Genomic DNA, 24,558 nt, shown 5'->3' with positions numbered 1-24,558 from the left:
TTTGGTAAATCCTGCCCCAGACCTCCTTAAAAGGGAAACATTTGAGGGGTGCATTGCATAGTCAATTTTAGCTGCACTCCTTTAATATAGAGGCACAATCTGTGATTTTTGCTGTTAGTCAATTAACTTTGTTGATTTTGTTTGAATAGGTAAATGCTATTTTCTGAAGCAAGAATTCCATGTATATTAGCCTGTGCCATCCTGTGTGGTAATACACATTTAGTCCAGAAACATCAGTAAGACTTTGGCTTCCTCATTTAAAAGAATGACAATATGATTGGAATAATAGCCAGATGGAAGTGACAGCACTTGGATGCAGCTGGATGTTAAAATGGGAGAATTGGGATCCCATTGATGGGTTAAATGACCTTTTCCTTGTATTTACCTTTGTACACCTCTGCTGGCTAGTATATCTGGAGAACAATGTTCGGCCTAAAGGGCCAAGACTCATTATATGGCCTGTTGCCATGGTAAGTCCTGGTGGGGGGAAAAAGTTGAGTGTACGGTTTTGAATTTCTGATTTTCCCCTCTTTGCCTGCTCACAAACTGCCTTCCAATTCACATGATTGGATTCTGGTGCCAAAACAGCTCCAACTATTGTTAAGACCCAGGCCAGAAACTCCAAGATGTTTTCTGAAGTTAGCCTAAGTGGGTAACTTTTCCATCCCACCCACTACGGGAATCACAGCGGGCGGGACATGGACCATGCAAAGGTCTGTTTACCTTGGGCAGGACTTCCCAGCTTTGGGATGAGCGTGGCTGGAAACTTCCGCCCTAACGTTTTACATTTTATTTTGGCACGGGTGAACATAAGGTGTTTCACTCCAGGTATGATTCAAGTGACCCACTAGGAAGCTTTAATCAAGCAAAATTTATTTAAGAACACAACTAAATATATTTAAAAGAATTAGCATAACTTTTACCAATTACAAGAATTTAACACAACACAGTATAAGCCTTAACAGCTAGCTAGCTATTTTGTTCCAAGTCAAACACCATCCCAATGACATGCACCCTTTTTTAGACTTGGCACAAAAAACAAGTGTGCTCATGTGATGCTGGATTTTCAGCTTTTTACCCCTGCTGTAAATTGGTCTTTAAATATTGGATCAAATCTCTGAGGTTTCCCAGTCCAGGATCTCTCAAAAGTCTCTGGAGAGAGAGACCAAAACACTGACTCCTTCCACCAGCTTCTAGCAGCAACCAAAACTAAAACTCTAGCTCCAGAGGAAGGAAAAAGCATTATTGCTTCTTCTCCACTTCAAACTACAACTGAAAAGTGAAACTAAAAACTGGACTTTTCTGTGGAAATAAATTGGCCCCAGGCATATCACCTGACCTGTCAATCATCCCCAAATCAAGCTCCACTCAACAATCCTCAAAGGACCATAAAGCCACAGAACACTGCATTGGGCCAGATGATCATTATATTTCTTCAGTAACAATTGGAGGACAGCAGTTCCAGACATCATGGCACCAACAAAATGCTAGGACCTGCTGGAAAAACGTGCAAAGAAACATAATTAAAATATATTTCTTAAAGGCACAGTACCATCACACCATCATTCACTCCTCCCACCTCTGAATTCAGAATTCCTGCTGGATAGGAATATAGGAGAGATATTTATTTCTAATTTAGCAAGTTAAAAATGAGCATTAAGCCTCTAAGTACCTCTTACCAGTAGCTTGCTTCTTCAATTAATAGAGAAAACAAAAGTTAGAATGTGGAAAGGCTATTTGGTCCTCCAAGCCCAGGCTAAACCAGTTTCTACTTATTCAATTTTCTGAAAGATGTGAATAACCCAAGAAAAAAATGAAATGATTCAAAAGAGAATTCTGCCTCCAGGGTGTTGGAAGAATTTTGCAATGGAGTTTGTGTTTTTGAGAAAAGCTCTTCAATGTCCATCATTATTCAGCCTGGGTTATTGCATTCCATTGATGGCACATCTATTGTTCCCAACAGGACTGGAGCTAAAACTTTTCTTGCAATATTTAATCACCCTTTCTCCATTAGCATCCTTCAAATCGCCACTCTCTTCATAACCAGGTGTCTGTCTAACTCATTTTCAAAGGAGTTAATTAACAATGTAATAACTGTTGTTGCCGGACACCTATTTTCTGAACTTAATAATCTGGGAAACCTTTTTTGTTTAATTTTTAGTCTTGCTTGAGGCTTACTAATTTTGTGTTTGTGTCAAGTTTTATTTAATGTCGACGTTGAAGGTTGTTTGACTAAAATTATCAATGCCCTTCAGCATTTTAAAGATCTAGATCATGTTTCCTGTTGCTTACCTTGTCTCAATTGACTCAAATTCACAACTTTCTGGGTTGTTTTCACACAAACCTTCTCTCTCTTCTGCCTCCCCAACCCCCCATCAACATCCAACTTTCTCAGATTTTTTTCAACTGTTTTTAACGTTCTATTGAACAAAACTGCTCACAATATTCCAAGATTTTACCAAAGAATGTCTTTTTTGAAGTTTGAGATTGAATTTCCTTAACGCAATCAATTACTTGTTAACTGTGTGCATCATCCTTGTCTGGAGGCATTCAATATACACTTAATCTTCTTTCTTCCAATTTTGTCAATGGATATTCATCCATTATGTATATACCTTTTGGACATTGCCTACCGTTAACTTTATTGTTTTTCATGGGATGTGAATGTCTCTAGCAAGTCCAGTATTTGTTGCCCATCCCTAATTGTCCTTGAGATGGTGGTGAGTTGCAGACCATCTGATGTAGGAACACCCACAGCGCTGTTAGGAAGGAATTTCCAGGATTTTAATCCATCGACAGTGAAGGAATGGCAATATAGTTCCAAGTCAGGATGATGTGTGGCTTGGAGGGGAACTTGCAGGTGGTGGTGTTCCCTATCATCTGCTACCCTTGCCCTTCTAGTCACTGTCAAAGGAACCTTGGAGAGTTTTGTAGCACATCTTGTATATAGTAGATGTTGCTGCCACTGTGCATTGGTGGTGGAGGGAGTGTACATTTAGGATGTTGGAGAGGGTGCTGATCTAGGGGGCTGCTTTGTCCTGGATGGTATTGAGTTTCTTGAATGTATTGGAACCTCACTCACTCATGCAAGTGGAGGTGTAGTGGTCTTGTCACTAGACTAGCAATACAGGGACTAGGGTACTGCTTTGGGAACCCTCGTTCGAATCCCGCCACAGCAGATGGTGAAATTTGAATTCAATAAAAATCTCAAACTGAAATGAAGCCATTGTCGGGTAACCCATCTGGTTCATTAATGTCCCTTTAGGGAAGGAAATCTGTTGACCTTAAACTGATCTGACCTACATGGACTCCAGACCCACAGCCACTCCATTGTATGAAACTGCTAAAAAGTCTAAAAACAATTAAACTAGATGGAGCGCCCAACGTTGACCAAAGAAATGGCAACAGCAAACTCAGCCCTGTTGACCTGGAATAGCCTGATATAGACATAGTAACGAGACCATACCTCCCATGACCCCGCTTAATTCTCCCAGCATTAAATCTGCCATCCAAAAATCAGTTTTACACCAACTTCTGCTGCCCGCCATGGTGGATCGGGAAACCCACTGGAGGCCAGCACGGAACTGATTTGCATCCAGTTAATGCATCCCACAAATGAAGACCCCACTGGAATGCCCAATTTTCCATGATGTCAGCAGGAAGACACACCGGTTCAGAACACGTCTGGAACAACATGATGATGTGCAGAAGTTTGGACTCGCAATGCTGGGGGATGCCTCCGGAGATCTGAATGGGAGGCTGCCAGCATCCCTGGACCACCACAGCAGTGGGTGGATGGAGCATCTACAGGTACATCTTCCAGATTCAGTCTCATCGGGGAATTCCATCCTCCAGCCTTCGAGTGTTCCTGGAGATCCATCTTCAATGGTGGATTACTGATGAAGTGGCGCCCAGATATGATAGTGCAATGTGTGCAATCATGCCCGCCTGCCATGGAATATGTCTCTAAAGCCCTGGGTGCGTAACTTAATGAGGTCAAGGTCGGAAGATATGGCATGGTTTGCAGCCAGCCTCCCAACAGGAAACAGTATGTTCCCACACCCGCCACAAGACTGAATTACACCAAGGTCTCAGACGCCACCATCACCATGTCAAGATGTGTCCTGTCCCACTGGCAAGACCGGTCCAGCAGAGGTGGCAGCACCATGGCATATAGTCAGGAGGGAGTTGTCCCAAGAGTCCTCAACATCAACTGCAGACCCCATGAAGCCTCATAGCACCAGTTCATACATGGGGAAGGGAACCTTTTGCTGATTACCATGTACCTCCCTGTCTCGGCTAATGAATCAGTATTCCTCCATGTTGAACACCACTTGGAGGAAGCACTGAGGGTGTGAAGGGCACAGAATATATTCTGGGTGGAGGACTTTAATGTCCATCACCAGGATAGCTCGGTAGAACCACTACTGCATGAACAGCTCAAATCCTAAAGGACATAGCTGTAAGACTGGGACTGCAGCAGGTGGTGAAAGAACCAATAAGAGGGAAAAAACCAATTTGACCCCATCCTCCCCAACCTGCCTGCCACAAATGCACCTGCCTATGCATTATCGCTAGGACTGACCACAACACAATTCTTATGAAGGTGAATTCCGTCTTCACATTGAAGATACACTCCATTGTATTGTGTGCAACCATCATCTTGGTAAATAGGAAAGATTTTTGAATAGATTTAGCAACTAAGACTGGGCATCCATGAGGTACAGTGGACCATCAGCAGCAGTAGAATTGTACTGAGGCACAATCTGTATGTCTGGTTTATCCCCACTCTACCATTGCCACCAAACCAGCGAATCAACCCTGGTTCAATGAAGAGTGCAGGAGGACATGCCAGAGCAGTGCGAGGCAGAACTAAAATGTTAACCTCAAACCTACAACAAAGGACTACTTGCATACCAAACAGCATAGGCAGCAAGCTATAAACCGAGCTAAGCGATTCAACAACTGAGGGATCAGATCTAAGCTCTACATCCTGCCCATCCATCCATGAATGTGATGGACAATTGGAAGAAAACTCACTGAAGGAGGAGGCTCCACAAATATCCCCATCCACAATGATGGGGAGCCAGAACACTAGTGCAAAAGACGAGGCTGAAGCATTTGTGACATTCTTCAGCCAGAAGTGGAGAGTGGATGATCCACCTCCGCCTCATCCAGAGGTCCTCAACATCACAGATATCAGGCTTCAGCCAATTCAATTCGCTCCACGTGATATCAAGCAAAAGCTGAAGGCACTGGATACAGCGAAGGCTATGACCCCCTTGGCAATGGTACTGAAGACTTGTGCTCCGCGCTCCTAGCCAAGCTCTCCCAGTACAGCTATGATACTGGCATCTACCCAGCAATGTGGACAATTTTCCTACACAAAATGCAAAATAAATCCCATCAAGTCAATTACCATCCCAACAGTCTGCTCTCAGTCATCAGTACAGTGATGTAAGGAGTCATCAGCAAGCAGCACTTGTTTAACAATAACCTATTCACTGACACTCAGTTTGAATTCCACCAGCGCCACTCAGCTCCTGACCTTTGTTCAAATGTGGACAAAAGAGCTGAATGCCAAAGGGGAGGTGAGAGTGCCCTTGAAATCATGGCAGCATTTAACCAAGTATGGCATCAAGGAGCCCTAGCAAAACTGGAGTCATTGGGAGTCATACCTAGCACTAAAGAAGATGGTTGTGGTTGTTGGAGGTCCATCATCTCAGTTCCAGGACATCACTGCAGGAGTTCCTCAGGGTAGACCCGATCATCTTGCCTGTTTCATTAATGACCTTCCCACCATCCCAAGGTCAGAAGTAGGGATGTTCGTTGATTTGCACAGGATGTTTGCTGATCAGCACTATTTGCAGCAACTCAGTTACTGAGGTTATCCATGTCCAAATGCAGCAAGACCTGGGCAATCTCCAGGTTTGGGCTGACAAGTGACATTCATGCCACAAGTACCAGGCAATGACCATTTCTGACAAGATAGCATCCAACATTCAATGGCATTGGCATTGTTTAATCCCCCACTATCAACATCCTGGGGGGCTTGCCATTGATCAGAAACTGAAGTGGACCCAGCTATATAAATACTGTGGCTCCAAAAGCAAGTCAGATGATAGAAATCCTGCAGGAAGTAACTCGCCTCCTGACTCCCCATAGCCGATTGCCATCTGCAAAGCACAAGTCAGGAGGGTAATGGAATCCACTTAACTGGATGAGTACAACTCCAACAAACGAGTGTTGCCAATTTTAACCGCAGGAGATCAAAATGTAAATCTGACACATTTAGTGTTAATTGATGCTTCACGATAAGAATAGGAGCATCAATTAGTCACAAATGAAGGTGTAAGTAGGTACTTTTGAGTCATGATGGAACTACACATCTTTTCAAATAAGAAATTCAGGAGTAAATAACTAATGAAAATTTGAGGAATGTCCTTCTGCTCTTTAGAGGAGGAGAGAGGAATGTCACCTTGTCTATTGGAGGCATGGGATAAACTAAACTTCCCAATAGCTGCTTTTTTTATTTATTCATGGGACATGGACATCGCTGGCTGGCCAGCATTTATTGCCCATTCCTAGTTTGCGAAGGCAATTAACAGTCAACCACGTTGCTGTGGCTCTGGAGTCGCATGTAAGCCAGACCGAGTAAGGACAGCAGATTTCTTTCCCTAAAGGACGTTAGTGAACCAGATGGGTTTTTCCGACAATTGACAATGGTTTCATGGTCATCAGTAGATTCATAATTCCAGATTTACTTTTCTTTTGAATTCAATCTGCCGGAGCAGGATTCGAACTCAGATCCCCAGAACATTAGCTGCGTTTCTGGATTAATAGTCTACCAATAATTCCACTAGGCCATCACCTCCCCTGAATGGGTAGGTTCCCTTCAAATCTTCTTAGTAACTGAGTTGAGCCCAAATGTCGCTTTCAGAAATAGTGGGTAGAAGCTTTTAATTTTTTCTTCAATTGTGTTCCGTTGATAAAGTAATGCTGGTCAATGTGGCGGGTTCAAACTGAAGAATATAATGCTGTTTTGTATTTGGTAACTGTGGTGGACTACAATTGCGCCTTTGTCCTGTCTGGACCACCGTTGTTGTGTTTGTCATGCCTGGACACATCCCCTGCCGGCTCCTCCCCTTGTCACCTAGTATAAAGGTGGCTGTTTCCTCCCCCTTGTTCAGTTCGGGTCGGTTATCTGTTAGGATATGCTCCTAGTTCTGTAATGAATAAAAGCCTACAGTTGTATTGGCACACAAGTAGTCTAATGCCTAATTGGTAGCGCTTCAATTTTATTCATTACCTTTGACGGATATGGAGCAGCTTTTGAAGCCTGACAGATTAACCTTGGACCCTCGAAGTTGGCGCTTCTGATAGTTTTGACCATTGGCGATAGCGCTTCAGTAACCACATGTCCATTCTGAAAGTTCCTAATTTAGCTGGAACACGCCAGACATGTCATAGAAGTGGTATGAAGCAATTTCTACTCCACTACAGCCTAATTTAACACCAAATATAGAGTGGTTTCATCTACTGAGCTCATGCAATGTTTCATTTCCCACCTCTGTGATCCTTGTGTCCTCTTTCAATGTGAGTTACAATTTGGTATCATTCTGTTGAATCGTAGGCAGAATTTTACATTGGGTGTGGGATCTCGGCCCCTTCCCCAAACACAAATTGGTGACAAGCCCACAATTCTTTGGTTGCAGCACACCTCAGTCATTTAACAACTGTTGGACTATTAGTTGGCTCAAACCAGGCCTTGTGCCCCCATTAGGGAAGATGTTTGACCTGTGATAGCTGTCAACCAATCAGTTGGTTGGAACTGGACCTAAAGGTCTAATGCTCTTCACCCACCAATGCCTCTGGGACTGCAGGTAGTCGCTTAGTGCCGGCCTCCCCCACCACAGGTATAATCCCAACAGTAGTGAAAGGAGGCCATTAAGTACCCATTCATTTGTCAATGAAGGGCCTCGATTGGCCTATAAATGAGTCTGTCATCCAATGCGTTCCCTGCTGCTGGCAAAATCCAGGAGACGGTGGGAAGATGACGGGCACAGTAGCACTGCCATGATGGCCAATTTTACATCCCCTGCCATCTGGCCTTGAGGGGAGGGGTTTGTAAAATTGTGCTGATATTAATGCTGTTGCACATAGTAATAACTCAGCTGGACTGTTCAATTTAATCTTTCTTGAGATATTTCAGCATTATTGACCTTCTGGAGGTAAACATGTTTACTCACCATGCTGCACAATTGTCTCGATGCTACAATTAATCAAGAATCTGCTATTTAAAATTACTAGACAAATCATTCCAGGAGCAGCCCTGATAGTCTGTGGCGATTGTTCTTATCCCTTTTAAGGGCAACATGGCAGATTAAGGGTCAATCTCAGTCTATCTCTATCTACAGGGAAACTGCAGCAATGACTTTACACCCTATCACCAATAATAATGCATGACTAAATATTTGTTTATATTTAGTTTCAATTCATAGTGTGAATCACGGAGCCATTCCTTCCCTCCGTTGCATCCCAGACCGCTTGCTGAAGCTTGCGCCCTGATTAGTTTTACACATCAGTGGAGCAAATACAGAAATCCTTTAAAGGTCAAATGTATTGAAACGTTTACAAATCAAACACCCACAAGTGGTCCCCTGCACGAGATCTCTTGCCTAATAACAAAGGGGAAAGTCAATAGTCAAATCGGTCCCCAGAGAAGGCAGATGTCTCTTAGGATATTTATTGATGGATGGATGAATGTGATGTCAGCTGGTCTTGCATCTGGCCAGTTTGCCTTCTGGATCAATAGAGATTAATGCGAGGAAAGTTAGTCGATGATGAACAATGCAAAGTACTTTGGACAGCTGTGTTCCATTTGGTGTGAAGGTTCAGTTACAATGCAGCAGCTTAGTGTGTAAACTGCATTAGCCATGGTTGAATTTGAGTTGCATGCAAGCTGTCTTGTGACACTCACTATTAGTTAACCCTTTTACTATGTCATGAGACTAAACATTGCATTTGTTGGGGAAGAAATGGAAGCTTGTTCATGCTGACCAATATTGTTTACATGGAATAAATCCTTCGAGTATGGAAAATGACCCTTTTTTAAATAATTGGGTTGAAGGGAATGAAAATCAAAGTTGTCATCCTGTGGTTTTTTTTTCAAATCTAGCCCACTTTCCACATCACAAATACTGTTCCATTGGGAAACCACCTGTTCTCCCATCTGCCTTCCCCTGCTACATTAAGTGTCATCAAACATTATTAATTACGCAGTAAACATCTGAAAATTAACCCTTCAACGCAAATGCAGTTCTGTCAGAAGGAAATCCATAGTTGCCCTTGGGTAGCACAGTGGTTAGCACTGCTGCTTCACAGCTCCAGGGATCTGGGTTCGATTCCCGGCTTGGGTCACTGTCTGTGTGGAGTCTGCACATTCTCCTCGTGTCTGCGTGCGTTTCCTCCAGGTGCTCCGGTTTCCTCCCACAGTCCAAAGATGTGCGGGCTAGGTTGATTGGCCATGCTAATATTGCCCCTTAGTGTCCTGAGATGCGTAGGTTAGAGGGATTAGTGGGTAAATGTGTAGGGATGTGGGAGTAGGGCCTGGATTGTGGTTGGTGCAGACTCGATGGGCCGAATGGCCTCTCTCTGCACTGTAGGGTTTCTATTATTTCTATGAAAAGGCAGCAGTAGTGGGCTGCCTGCTTGCGCCGTTGGGTAGTAGCAGAATGGTTTGCCAGGCCACTCCAAAGGACAGTTAAGAGGCAACTATGTTCATGTGAGATCTTAATCACTTGTAGGCCAAACCAAGCAAGGCCGACCAGTTCCTTTCTCAACTGGACATCAGTGACCAGTTAGATTTTGATGCACTCCTTTATGACAACTTGTATATGCCAGTTTCTTCTTCTAACCTGAGGTTTAGTAACCAAGAAATAGTTTAAGAATATTTGCAATGTAGTCACGTGAATAGGAAGCCTTAATAAGAGACTTCATAGAACACTAAGCCATAGAATTTTACAGCACAGTCACTAGTCCCATGCTGTTTCTCAAAATTATCCATTTATTTATCTCCTTTCATTGCTCTAATATTTTTTTTCAAACATTTATCTACTTTTAAAAGCTAATATAGATTAATTTCCACCATTTTCTGATGGGGAATTTGACAACCTTTCACATGAGGTATTTCTAACCTCAGCCTTTTGTTAATTTGTTAAATAATCCAAGAGCAAGTACAGCAAGCATTACCCTATGTTCCCAACTCCTCCTGTATCTGACACAAGGAGCTCTCATAGCTACCAGGTTACAGATGTCGGTTCTCCATTATATTCATAGGTTGGCACCAGCTATAATTTTAAATGTGTACCAAAATTAAGGGGAGATGACGGCCTAGTGGTATTATTGCTAGATGATTAATCCAGAAACTTCTTGGGGCCCGGGTTCGAATCCCGCCACGGCAGATGGAGGGATTAGAATTCAAGAAAAAATATCTGGAATTAAGAATCTACTGATGACCACGAAACCATTGTCTAATATCAGAAAAACCCATCTGGTTCACCAATGTCCTTTTAGGGACGGAAATCTGCTGTCCTTACCTGGTCTGGCCTACATGTGACTCCAGAGCCACAGCAATTTGGTTGACTCTCAACTGCCCTCTGAATAAGGGCAACTAGTGACTGGCCATCCAGCAACGCCCATGTCTCATGAATTAATTTTTAAAAATCGAATTTTTGTCAGATATATTAAATCGGAACTCCTGGAACTTTGTGCATCCTGAGTTTTCATTTGACATTTATTTTTTAATATAAATTTGCTTTTCTGAACTCAGATTTTCTAGATCTTGTAAGGTAAGAAAAAATTCTGGAAGTGGGAGCTGTTTAAAATATTGGTCAAGGTTTTTTCCTTTAAAAATGTAGTTTTTTGGGGGGGGGAAAAGAAACAACTTGGATTCCTATGACATTTGTTTCACTGAGAGATTATTCAATTAGGTGCAGCCATTAATCTATGCCTCAAAATCAATCCATTAGCCCTGGAGGTGAAGTCCCTTTTAGTGCAGGTGCTGGTCAGCTGGGTGGATGACCATTCTCTCTTCCAGTCTATAGGCAGTAATTCATCTCTGCGTACTTGTGGAGTGTTCCGCATTTGAATAGGGTCATACTGGAATGAAAAGCACCCTTTTGTATTTCTGTTAATTACACCCACAGTCTTCACAAATCAAGTCGAAGGGTTTGCTATATTTCCAATAGCAACTGGATGTGGCTGTTTTAAGCAGTGAAAGAAGTCTGAGCGTACATGCTTAAATTCAACAGCTCATTTACCCCCGAGTCACGAATGGAAGAGTCCACTAAGTGTTAATGCCAATGTTGCAGCTTAAAGTCATACACCAGCTGTGCAGGGAGTGTGCAGGAGTGTACTGCAAAGTGATGTCTTTGTAAGGAGCTGGGTCGTGGTGTGGAGGAAACAAAACTTTTAATTTATTGGAAGAAAGTAACATTTTAATTTTAAGCTTGAATCTTAACCCTCAGTGACTTCGTAAGCTACAAGAAAATCGACATTTAACTTTGTGACAGAATTTAGTTCATTGAGCAAGAGTCCTGGTACCTCCTGCAAGACTTTCCCACTTGGTGTGAGCCTTTTTCAGTAAGATGATTATAAAACGTGAGTATCAACTGAATACCTTTTTCCTTTCTCTAGTGTTGTCAAACTAATTCCTGCATTTGAAATGCAGCTGGTTTGAAATTCGCTTAACTGCTGGTAGAATATATAAAGGGCTAATTTATTAGAATAACAGATATGCCCTCTAAAATTTCTATGGTATTGAAATATTTGTGAGCTTGTGGAAATAGGGGCTTCAATAAGAGACACATCCGACAACTTTAAAAATGTCTTTATCATTTTACCACGTACTGGAAACAGGAGCTAGAAAACATCTTTTTAATCATTTAATGGTCTTCAAAATCTGAGAGGAAGTTGCTTTGGCATCAGTCTGTTAATGGTTTAGATGGGTGAGGGAAGCGGAACAGCAATGGAATTAATTCCCTTTCCATGATGCATGGGCTGAAGACCAAAGATCAGTCTGAAAGGCTGACATCTGTTTTCCACTCGGGCTGAACCCTGCATGTTATATTTACTAAGCTAGTAAACATTTCTGTCCTTCAGAATATATACCACCACTGAATCGTTAACCATTACTGTGATCGGTTTGTATCGGAGAGAAACTGCTCTCTCAGACAAACAATGGAATGTATTCAATTTCTCTCTCATTGTAGCGAAGCTGAGATGCAGAGTTTGCTGTTTAAAGAAGTGTTTGAGTCATCGACAATATATGCTTTATTTTAAATAATGGGACACAAGTCTATAAAAAGTGTAATTCGAGAGCGCTGCCGTCTCTGATTCTTGTTGAGCGCTTAATTTCTATACAGCGTCCTGCAATTACAGAGGAAATTGTCACTTACTCCAAGGGGAAGTTCATGGTGATTAAAAATGTGAGTTAGCAGCAGATATTTTGGAGCGGGGATCACACCCATTATTAGCCAAACGGAGATCAACCTCCATCTCTCTCTTCAATGCAAGAAGATCATCCCATATTAACTTTCCAATGTTCTCTTTTTCCAATTCTCCTGCTGAGGTAGCATTTAGTAAGAAGTCTCACAACACCAGGTTAAAGTCCAACAGGTTTATTTGGTAGCAAAAGCCACTAGCTTTTGGAGCGCTGCTCCTTCTTCGTCAGGTATCATTTAGATATTGACAGCCTTTTATCATTGCAGACAAACTCCAATCTGTCCTCGCTATATATCCACAAACACATCCGACAGGATTCGCTGGGTAGCAAGGGCAGAAACCCATGCTAATTTTTCTTTTGCCTCCTCCAGTCCAGATGTCAAGTTGTAACCTCCTAGCTGAGATCAACTCACTTAGAATGGACCAGGCATAGAGTCTGAATGAAGAATATCTGAACTTGATGACTGCACACCTTCAATGGTCCATTTGAATTTAGAATCCCTACAGTACAGAAGGATTCCATTCAGCCCATCAAGCCTGCCCCAACATCCCACCCAGGCCCTTTTCCTCCCTAATCCACTGCTAATCTCCTTGACACTAAGGGACAATTTAGCATGGCCAATCCATCTAAGCCACATATCTTTGGACTGTAGGAGGAAACCAGGGCAGACACAGGGAGAATGTGCAAACACCACACAGACAGTCACCCGAGTCTAGAATTGAACGCAAGTCTCTGGTGCTATGAGGCAGCAGTGCTAACCACTGTGCTACCATTTAGCCACATGGTTATTGATAAGGTTTGTGTTACAAAAGTTACAAAATGGCGCTGCAATGCTGTTAACATATTGAGGAAATGTATCTTTCCCAGGTTCTTCAGATCGTAGATTTGAATGCAAGGCAGCACCATGTGCATTACAAATTTTCACTGCTTTATTGCTCAAGTACCCAGTGTGGTACTTAGAGCCACCACATATATTCTAACTATCGTTGTAGTGAGTTACTCATTTAATGAAGGGAAGTTCTGAATCTGTCTGCAGGGAGATGGTGAAAGAATAAGTTCATCTCTTTGTGTCTTTTCCAATGGTAATTGGTCAGGTAATGATAGGAATTGATGAAAGCCTGGAAGCAAGTTGCCTGGACACCCTCCCCTCTTTTTCAAAGCTGTTGGGGGATAAACATATCTGGTAAAGCAAAATCTTATCCCACCCAATGCTGTTTACTGCCTGTGTAATATGCACATATATTAGATAAATCAATTAGGAGTCAATATCATAGTGTTAGATGGAAATCATCACCTTTCAACAAGGCAAACCAAAGTTTCAATTGTGCAACAATGCCAAGCAGATTTGGGGCTTGTGGAATTCTTTAATCTGTCAATATTCTGAACAATTAGAAATACCATCCACCACGCACACATCACAACTCCAACAATAATGCTCATTGAACTACAATCGTGTTTACAACAAAATCTTTGATAATGTAAAGAATGAAGCTCAAGCACTGATGAAAGAGAATCAAAGGAATGAATTCAAATGATTTCCATGAGTTTTGATGAAAATGAATATAATTTAAGAACTGTGCATTTTGAACACTCTTCCTTCTACTCTGAGTCTCTCTGAATTGAACTGAGCTACATTGGTGGACATAATGCTACGTAACAACATGCTGTAAATGGTACTGTTATTTTGCAATACCATAGGGGTAGATGGTTTGGCAAATGACAATTATGCACTTCCAAACTTAGACTTCTTGCTTGTGGTTAAGGGAAGCCTCATGTGTCATGCCATTTAGACTGGGGTGGGGAAGCTTACTTAATCCCCTGACAAAAGGATTCATTCCACGCTGTTTCATTCTTGGACAGCATGAATGTTCACAAACTTTTGCATGCTAACTTTCTGGCTGTTATCCAACTCTGTATCCCACCTTGTACCTTTTAAGAAAGTTCAGCTCATCCAAAATTTTGCTGCCATTGCATTAACTTGCACCACATCCTATTCACCATCACCCTCATTCCGTGACCTCCATTGGCTCCTGATCCCACAGTGTTTCAAATTTTAAATTCTAATATTCATTGCAAACTCCTTCATGGGCGCTCTGCCATCTCCTCCAGCTCTATATCCCTCTGATTCTGACCTCTTCGGCATTGAAACAGCAATATGAAGAAAGCTTATTTGAATGTCTGTGTGCTTGTTGCACAATACATATATATCAAAATGTTCTGCCACTCACTCTAGGGGAGGTGGTGGCATAGTGTTAATATCAGACTAGAAATCCAGAGGCCAAGGGGACATGGGTTGAAATCCCATCACAGCAGCTGAATAAATGAATATATCTGAAACTAAGTGCTGATCTCAGTGATCGGAACCATGAAAACATCATTGATTGTCGTAAAAAGCCCATCTGGTTCACTATTGCACCTCGGTAAAGGAAATCTGTCGTCCCTCGCCTGGTGTGGACTACATGTGATCCCCAGACCTAGAGCAATGTGGTTGACTCTTGAATTTCCTCTGAAATGTCCTAGCAAACCAATAAGGGATTGATGGCACTTGATGTACTTACACCACGTGGGCTGCAGCAGTTTAAGAAGGTGGCTCACCATCACCTTCATAGGGACAGTTAGGGATAGGTAACAAATACTGGCCTAGCCAGTGACACCCATATCCCATGAAAGAATATTAAAAAGACTTCGCTTTCTGTGCAAAGAAACACCTCCTCGTGGGTTTCTTGAATAACAGTCTGCATAAGGACGGCACGTTGGCATAGTGGTTAGCACTGCTGCCTCACAGCGCCAGGGACCTGGGTTTGATTCCCAGCTTGGGTCACTGTCTGTGTGGAGTTTGCACATTCTCCCTGTGTCTGCGTGGGTTTCCTCCCACAGGCCAAAGATGTGCGGGTTAGGTGGATTGACCACTTTAAATTGCCCCTTAGTGTCAGGGGGAACCAGGTGGGGTAAATGTTTGGTGTTATGGGGACAGGGCCCTGGGTGGGATTGTGACCGGTGCAGACTCGATGGGCTGAATGGCCTCCTTATGCACTGTAGGGATTCTATGATCTTCTAATGAAGTTTGCATCCAAATCCTTACTGCTCAACACAAACTTGCCTAATAGTCAAGAGGATTTTAATTTTACTCTGGTTATTAGATTCTGTCAATCATTCCATGGCAACCATAACCATGGAAGTTTCCATGTCTGTTTTTTTTTAACGTATCTTTGAGTAAGTTTGACCGTGGAAAAAACAAGACTAATAACCAGCTGCAATTTCTCGTGTTTGGTTTCGAAGCTGTTGGGAGTTCACTGGCAAGGTTTTCTGTTTTGGGTCCGGAACGCCAACATGGGCACCAAATGCAGATCCCAACTGGGCCCCTCCAATTATTCCTGATAAATACCCTTTGTGCTCATGATATAGTCTGTGAACATGCAATATTACAAGCGGGAACCCCTATGCCCCAAAGCCACAGCTATGGCCATGAGGTGGTGGGGGCAGGAACTTCATTCACCCTGAAGTTCAGGCCTTCTGGCCGCACTCGTCCCAAAACTGAAAAATCTCACCAGAGGTCAACAGACCTTTGCATGGTCCACTCCACCCCCCCCCCCCCCACCCCGCCCCACCCTTATCCGCCCTCTACGATTCCCATGGGAAAATTCCCTGCCATTGTTTTTGGAAGGCAGCCTCCAAGCAGCTGTTGTTCTCCCAATGCTGAGAGCCCGTTTTTCAGTCAGCCTTTAATCAATCGCCTTAAACTACCCATCACTTATCAGTGGCTAGCTGCTCCGCAGTCAATTCTGCTCCCCCGCCTCAGTTCCCATCCCACTTTGTCCTCTGAAAATCCAGCCAAAGTATCAGTTGTCAGCTCCGAAGCTGTTTTGTTCTCTGCTGAAATATCTGTGGTGTGAGCTTGTTTAAGCTGCGTCTCGAAGAGTCTTATTTTTGTACTTTGGGATCATCAGGAGCTCCCACATATTCACTTTGTATCTGCCTTCCAAAATCCACACAGGATGGTGTAAATGTTTGGCCACTGAACAACATCGAGGGATTAGAGTCTTGTGATTAGTTTGTTCTGGTTCATCTGGTCAACAGCATTGCTAATTGTTAGTAAACCATCTAGTTTCTGGATAGAATCTTAGAATAGAATTCTTAGTGCAGAAGGAGGCCATTCGGCCCATCAAGTCTGCACTGACCACAATCCCACCTATTCCTGTAACCCCAAATATTTACCCTGCTAATTTCCTGACACTAGAGTCAATTTATCATGGCCAATCCACCTAACCCACACATCTTTGGACTGTGTGAGGAAACTGGAGCACCCAGATGAAACTCTCGCAGATATGGGGAGAATGTGCAAACTCCACACCGACAGCAACCCGAGGGCAGAATTGAACCCAGGTCCCCGGCGCTGTGAGGCAGCAGTGCTAACCACGGTGCCACCGTGCTGGTGACTGATACCGGTCTGATCTGGAAACAAATGAGAAATTTCCGATCATACCTAATTTGAGCAATTTTCACTGCAGCACTCCTTGACGAAGCAGTCTGCTACATGGCAAGGTTTTCTTTGGTGCTTTCAGTTTGTGAAACAGTCTTCAAACTGCGCTGCTTAGATGCTTTTGTTCAGAGTTAAAAATGGAGCTTTAATTGAGAGAGATTTTTTTTAAGGCATTAGATTATTGGAGTTGTAAAGGAAGAGAAAAGTAGATGTTCAAGTCAAGTAGTCTTAGATATACAAGTGTGAATGAATGAGGTATATCAAATGGAGTTCTGTTAAGGGTTGGAGGACATTAAGGAACTTCACAATATAGATGGAGTGGTTGGGAGAACATTACATCAGTGGTATGAGTGTGTGACTAATTCAAATTTAGCCCGAGGCGAAGCAAAAGTATAATGAGCAGGGGGTGGTGTGTCCTGGTGTGTTCCAGAGCACACTACTTATACTGTACTGTATAGAATGCATGGCAAACGAATCTGCTGCAAGAATGTAAAAAATCCATAGCCAATATAGGGAGGGCATTGTGCTTGGGAACACTGGCAGCTGGTGTGTACGTGCATCTGCGTGTGGTAAGCTACTGTGTTCTGGAGACGGTTATGCTCAATCAAGCAATCCAAGACTCCAGTAGATACTAGATAAGAATGATTTGGATCTGCATGTATTATAGAGGGGGCCAATGTCAGCTCTGCCAAGTTTTCAAAGGCTGCCAGGTTTCCTGATTACTTTTGGGAGGAGACAGATTGTCAAACAAACATCAAGCCAAAAACATCCATTAGGCTAAATTGAACTAAGGCTCTAAGGGCTGGATGGATTTCCTGCTCCTTTTCATTTGCAAAAAAATGCGCTGCTTAATTGCTCCATGTTCAGCCCCTCCAACTACAGATTTTAAATTATTTTCAGGTTGACTATTTTAGTGAATTAGAGTTAAGTTACAAATCCAATGAACTGGGAATATTTAGCAGTGCAGTGGAGGAGGCAATGGCCTAGTGCAGTGCATGGAGGGAGGGGGGGGGGGGGGGGGGAGGGGGGGGGGTGGGGCAAGCAATGGCCTGGTGGTATTATCGCTAGACTATTAATCCAGAAACTTAGCTAATGTTCTGGGGACCCGGGTTCAAATCCTGCTAAGGCAGATGGGGGAATTTGGATTCAACAAAAAAAAATATCTGGAATTAAGAATTTACTGATAACCATGAAACCATCGTCGATTGTCGGGGAAAAACCCATCTGGTTCACTAATGCCCTTTAGGGAAGGAAATCTGCCATCCTTACCTGTTCTGGCCTACATGTGACTCCAGAGCCACAGCAGTGTGGTTTGACTCTCAACTGCCTTCAGGCAATTGGGTTGGACAATAAATGCTGGCCAGCCAGTGACACCCATGTCCCGCGAATGAATTTAAAAAGTGTGCGTAGTATTGAAGTTGTAGCATTTGTGTTCAGCTCAACGGTACCAATGATGTCATGATACTTAATGTGCAACACAGGAGTTCGTTCAGTGTTATTTTTCAGCCCTATTAATTGTCGGCCCATGCCTACAAAACACAAGCCACAAGAGTTTCTCCCAATAAGGCAGCTGCTTCTTTGGCCCATTGAGCGCATGTTGTATGGAGGGGATCAGGAAGTGATCCAGTGGATAATCTCCACTATGCTGCTTGGGCAGAAAGCAGATGGAGCAGATCACACATTTGTTGGAGAACCCAATTGATTTTCATCCATTGAAAGTTTCCAGATTCTTGAAGGCCTTGCATCTATTATAGGTGTTTCTTAGAACCCAATCCTCACCTAACAGAAGCAGAGGGTTTGAGATTTTTTGGGTTGGGCAACAGTTGTGAAACTTGTCCCATACAACCCCTGCCTATAAACTCTAATCTAATTTATTTGGACTGAAATTCTCTTGTATGAGAACCCTATTGTATGGAAAGGTGTTGGTGGATTATTTCATTGCTGCCATGGTGGAATTCCAACCTATTCTCATTTGGTATCCAGTTGTGCACACTTGAAGCAGGATTACTGTAGAGTGATCAGAAATGGGATAATTGACCATTTCCCCTGCCTCGTGAACACCAAGGATAATCAAAGCACTCGCACTGTTGTCAGAATTACATTGGGCTAATTCAGCATGGAAAGTGCTTTGTACCTTTTTCCCTGTAGCATTCAGAATCTCGCTCTTTTTCTCTGATCAATTTAAATGGATTTGTATTTAGTCAAGCAACTGAAATAAATACTTGGTTCATTTTTTATTTTAACACCAATGTAAGACTTTAGTGTTGGCATGGTCAAAAAGGGAGTATTTTTTTCCCCAAATTGTGGAACGCAACTTATCGCACTGTCCCTTTAAATCACATTATTGTTAAATTGCAGGAAAATCCTTTTATTTCATGTTGATTATCCATTAGATAATTATTGTGGGTAAACACTGAAAAAATGTGGTAATTGAACTCAAAGCAACAGATGGCATCCAATGTTCTCGTGACCTTTTAATTATGATGACAGATGGCTGGCAAGGGATTCCATGAGGTCCTGAATAACAGACAATCTGTGGTGCCACCAAGTATTAGGTACCCATGTTCAACTGGGAGGTGGCGGGAAGGTTCATGTGACTAGAAAACATCTGTCACATCTCCGTAAACTTCTCAAAATACATACACTACTTTAACTCATTTTCTATCTACAGTAGTTCAAGGCGACTCAATGTGGCAAGTAAGGATTGATTGATTTGAGAAGTATATACTACAACAAAGGGTTTTACAGCACAATTGTACAGGTCCATTCTCAACAACGTTCTGACACCACCTGCAGCCTCCAGCCCCAGGGGTTGCACGCCCTTGCTCTTGATAGGCCCACGCTTGCGCTCCATTGCTTCTAGTCCAGTCACATGGCCCGCAAAGGATCGCCCATTAAAGAGGCTACACTACCACACTATCCAGAAGATAAATTTTTTGCCCATTTGGGTACAGGAATTGACTGACTTATCCAACATTGCACTATAATAATGGGAGGGTGGGGGAAATTAGTTAATGTATATGGGACAATTCTTTTTAAAAATTGTAACCTTTAAACGCAGAAAGAGACCAATTGGAAACATTCCTGTGACTGAACCTATAATGCAATATTCATTACAGGAAAGCAAAGTATTATAAAATTAGTTTTAAAACAGGTCATTATGTTTTTATGTATAATTGGGTAGAAAACACACACGTACTGGGTTAAAAATAATGCACAAACTTTTGAAATACTAGATTTTTTTTTTAAAAATAAGCTGGGCGTCTTCAAATTCTGCTGATTCACCTCACTGCATGCTATAAACAGCTAAGCAATCCCCATTACCTACTGATCAAAGCTGTATAGCCCTGTCGCACCCAGTTATGAATAGTGGTGGACAATTAAACAACTAACTGCGGATGAGGCTCCATAAATGTCCACACCCTCCCTGATGGTGAAGCTGAGCATATGACTGATGTAGAACAGGTCGAAGCATTTGCAACCATCTTCAGCCAGAATTGCTGAGCGAATAATCTATCTTCACCTCCTCCTGAAATCCCCAGCATCACTGATGGAAGTCTTCAGCCAATTCAATTTATTCAACATAATATCAAGAATTCATGCAAAAAGCTTGCCAAACGGTTCCAGAACAGCTACAATACTGGCATCAAACCGTCACCCACCATCAACAACCTGAGGTTCAACATTTGATCAGAAATGTAACTAAGCCAGCCACATAAATACTGTGGCTAATTGAACAGACCCAATGCTGGGAGTTCTATGGCAAGTTGACTCCCCAAAGCCCATCCACCATCTACAAAATACCAGTCTAAAGTGTGATGGAATCCTCTCCACTTGCCTCATTGTGTGCAACCTCAACAGTATCATCCAGGACAAAACTGCCTGCTTGCTTGACATCCCATCCACTGCCTCCACCACTGAAACACATTGCTGCACCGTTCATCATCTATTAAAATGCACTGCCACAACTCGTCAAAGTTACTACAACACCTTCCAATCTGCAACCTTACAACCTCTTCCATCTAGAAAAATAAGGAAAGGAAGCGCATACAAATACCACCACTTACAAGTTCCCCTAAAAAAGTATACCCATCTTCATTTGGAACAATATCGTCATACTATCTGTGCAAGTCTGTACGTTCTCCCCGTGTCTGCGTGGGTTTTCTGGTTTCCTCCCACAGTCCAAAAGACATGCTGTTTATGTGCATTGGCCATGCTAAATTCTCCCTCAGTGTACATGAACAGGTGCCCGAGTGTGGCGACTAGGGGATTTTCACAGTAACTTCACTGCAGTGTTAATTTAAGCCTACTTGTGACACTAATAAATAAAACTTTAAGTTCCTCCCCTGTCGCTGGGTCAAATTCCTAGAATTCCATTCCTAATGGCACTGTGCCTATCCCTACACCACTGGGACTGCAGTAGTTCAAGAAGGCGGCTCATTGCTACCATCTCGAGAACGATTAAAGTCGGGACTTGGCACCAACGCCCTTGAGTAGAATAGACCGGCGCAGAAACTTTTGTCTCTTCTATAATGTAAAAGTAAACCAGAATAAACAAACTGCTTGATTTGGAAGATTGAGGCAAAACTGGAAACATAACATCCCCTTCAGATTCCAGTTAGAAACCAGTCTTGTGGAGCAGTATTTGGAAAGGTGACTCAAAGTCATAGAGGTTTACAGCACAGAAACAGGCCCTTCGGCCCAACTTGTCCATGCCACCAACATCCTGGCTCAAATCAGCCATGTTGACACTGAAACCCACAAATTCCCATCAAGATGCAATGACTTTAGGGATTAATGTGCAGGAATTCTAAAGCTGCACAATTGATGCCAACACTTTTAATTCTGCACGTGTTCTATTTTAACAACAGGAAATAAATTGCATTGTCCCATCTTTGCCAACACATGTGTCCTATTTGGAAATATGTGCTCTTCCATCCAGGTGGGTAGACAATTTGCTGAGTTTACATGACCGTGGATTGGAACTTTCTTATCCAAAGGACACTGCGAATTTATTGCTGGACCGTGTAGAGCAAATATTGATTGGCTTTTTTTTCCCCCCCCTTTCCTTTCAGAAATTGAAGCAAAAGATGCTTGTGACTGGCTGAGGGCAGCTGGATTTCCGCAGTATTCCCAGCTGTTTGAAGGTAAATTCTGGTTCTGGGAAGGGTGACTGGGGCGGGGCGAGGGGGGTGGGGTGGGGTGGGGGAATCCTATTGCTGTAATAACTCTATGTTACTAAAATAGATACAGGGGAAAACCATTTTAAATCGAGCAATTTTAAGCACTCGTTTTTCCCTGCTCCTATCGGACGGTTCAAAGATGCACTTATAGATGATAAAATGTACTTAAATGAAAGGATAAATCTGGTTGTGCATTTTCTTATTTCAATCATTATCTTTCATAGCATTTGACTTGCACAACTGCGTACTAAAACTCTCAAGCAGCAAATTGTTACTTCAAAGCCCCAATGTGATTTCAAAATAACAGTTCTTCATGATATATTAGAATTCCGCACAATTTAATCACTCCCTTCCATTTCATTCTTCACAGCCTCCCAGTTTCCTATTGATATTGAAGTAGTGAAAAATGATCATGAATTTTTAGACAGGGATGCCACAGAGTCTTTGTGCAGGTAAGATCTTGCTTTAGCGCCATCATTTCAGAATGTAGTCTAAGAAGTTATACTCATGCACCTGGTTTCTATGGACCATGACTGTGAGCCAAATAGAAGATGGATATTTTAATGGTTAATTTCATCTCTCCCTACATGATGCAGAAAGTGAATCTAGACACCCCAAGCAGAAGCTATTGATGGTTATATGGATTTAGGTGCTGGGAGTGCGTGTCAATGTCTTGGATGTAGAATGGCCAAGTACAACTTATCATTATTTTGAGATGTGCCATTAAAACTTGTCAAATTGAGGAGATCTGCCATCCTTATAAAAGCAAATTACAGCGGATGCTGGAATCTGAAACCAAAAGAGAAAATGCTGGAAAATCTCTGGCAGCATTTGTAAGGAGAGAAAAGGGCTGACGCTTCGAGTCCAGATGACCCTTTGTCAAAGCAGCTTTGATAAAGGGTCATCTAGACTTGAAACGTCAGCTCTTTTCTCTGCCATCCTTACCTGGTCTGGCCTCCATGTAGCTCCAGCCCCACGGCAATATGGTTGACTCTGAACTGTCCTTTGAAATGTCCTAGCCATTCAGTTCAAGGGCAATTAGGGATGGATGGTAAATACTACAATTGCCAATCATGCTTGTATCCTTTGAACGAATAAAAAAAAATGTACTGGGGTCAGAGAAAATCTTCTCATTCTGATAGCGCGATATTACTAAAGTAGCATTATTGTCTTGTATCTGCCTTCTTTTTTATAAAATTCTAGAATCTTGCAGCACAGATCAAGGTCACTTGGTCCATCATACCTGTGCCAGTTCTTTAAAAGAGGTATATACACTATAACATTCTCTGTTAAAACACAAAGCATGAAATAATCTGATTCACGTGATGATTCTGCAAGCCGGAAAGATCAAAACCAAAGATGAACAATGTAAAAGCTTTGTGTTGCAGAGCTCAGAGTATAGCTGACATTATAGACCAGGAAGATCTGATTCTTTTTCCATGTTGTCCTCAATTAAATAGATCTTCAAACTAGGAAAACAAATGGGTTACCATAATTGCCTAATATGGAGAGGGGAAAATACACCAGGGCTTACATTCCTGGATCACTGGCCAGCCATCCCTGGAGGTTAATGCATGCAACAAGAACCAGGCTTGGTTGTGATGCCTTCCCGAAGCTGTTGGTCTTGCATGTCATACTTGCCCTATTACACAGTTATAGAAAGCTCAAACTTTTCCCATAGATTCCCAAGTAATTACTCCTAAAATATTGTTCAGTTAATGTAATGAAGCATTTAAAAAATTCTCATTGTTATTTTTACGTGATCAAACGCAATGTGACGCTGTAAGTTCCACAAGCTATTTGTATAAACATCATTTTACATTGAAAGAATGGTTCAAGCAGTGCCATCGTACTCGGGGATTGAATCCAATTCCGAATGACTGTGCCATTCTCTCTCTCTCTCTCTCTCTCTCTCAATCCTGAATGAAATGGGTGCCAGAATTTGCAATCTAATTCCCCAGAGGCTAAGTCAATGAAACAAAGTTACAAACCACTGTGCAAAATTGCCAAAAAGATAGCTGGTGTAGGAATTCAAAATATCAGTGTGGCAGGAGATATTCTTATGGAACTGAGATTGAAAAGCATTGCAGTTTACCAAGCACCTAATTCATGCTGTATCTAAAATTTGGATTCTAGAAGTTTCCCATTTCATAGAAGTCGCAGTTCTGACCCTCTATATCTATGCTTGTAGTTGTATAGGGTGTTGGTGAGACCACATCTGGAGTCTTGTGTCCAATTTTGGTCTCCTTATTTGAGGGAGGATGTGGTGGCATTGGGGGCAGTTCAGAGGAGGTTCAACCACATTAATCTCGCCTCATACTCCCTGGAATCAAACAGTTTGGGCCCATATTCACTGAACTTTAGAAGGATGAGAGGGGACTTGATCGAGG

The 24,558-nt window shown here is 42.4% G+C and overlaps 1 protein-coding gene across 2 annotated transcripts in view; it reads left to right on the top strand.

The window, feature by feature from the left end:
- LOC144505049 (rho GTPase-activating protein 7) overlaps positions 1-24,558 on the top strand; it is a 156,930-nt gene that overhangs the window by 108,579 nt on the left and 23,793 nt on the right. The window contains exons 1-3 of one of the 2 annotated variants that reach the window (XM_078230759.1): positions 11,425-11,661; positions 22,061-22,132; positions 22,539-22,620. In XM_078230759.1, coding sequence (XP_078086885.1) covers positions 11,649-11,661; positions 22,061-22,132; positions 22,539-22,620 — 167 coding nt within the window. In that variant the 5' untranslated portion in view covers positions 11,425-11,648. Of the gene's footprint in view, positions 1-11,424; positions 11,662-22,060; positions 22,133-22,538; positions 22,621-24,558 lie in introns of those variants that run through there. The other variant, XM_078230758.1, reaches the window with a different exon arrangement.

This window comes from Mustelus asterias, chromosome 16 (genome assembly GCF_964213995.1).
Source record: "Mustelus asterias chromosome 16, sMusAst1.hap1.1, whole genome shotgun sequence".
NCBI classification, from domain to species: Eukaryota; Metazoa; Chordata; class Chondrichthyes; order Carcharhiniformes; family Triakidae; genus Mustelus; species Mustelus asterias.
The sequence above is the reverse complement of the archived record's forward strand: the minus strand, read 5'-3'. Positions and strand labels throughout refer to the sequence as shown.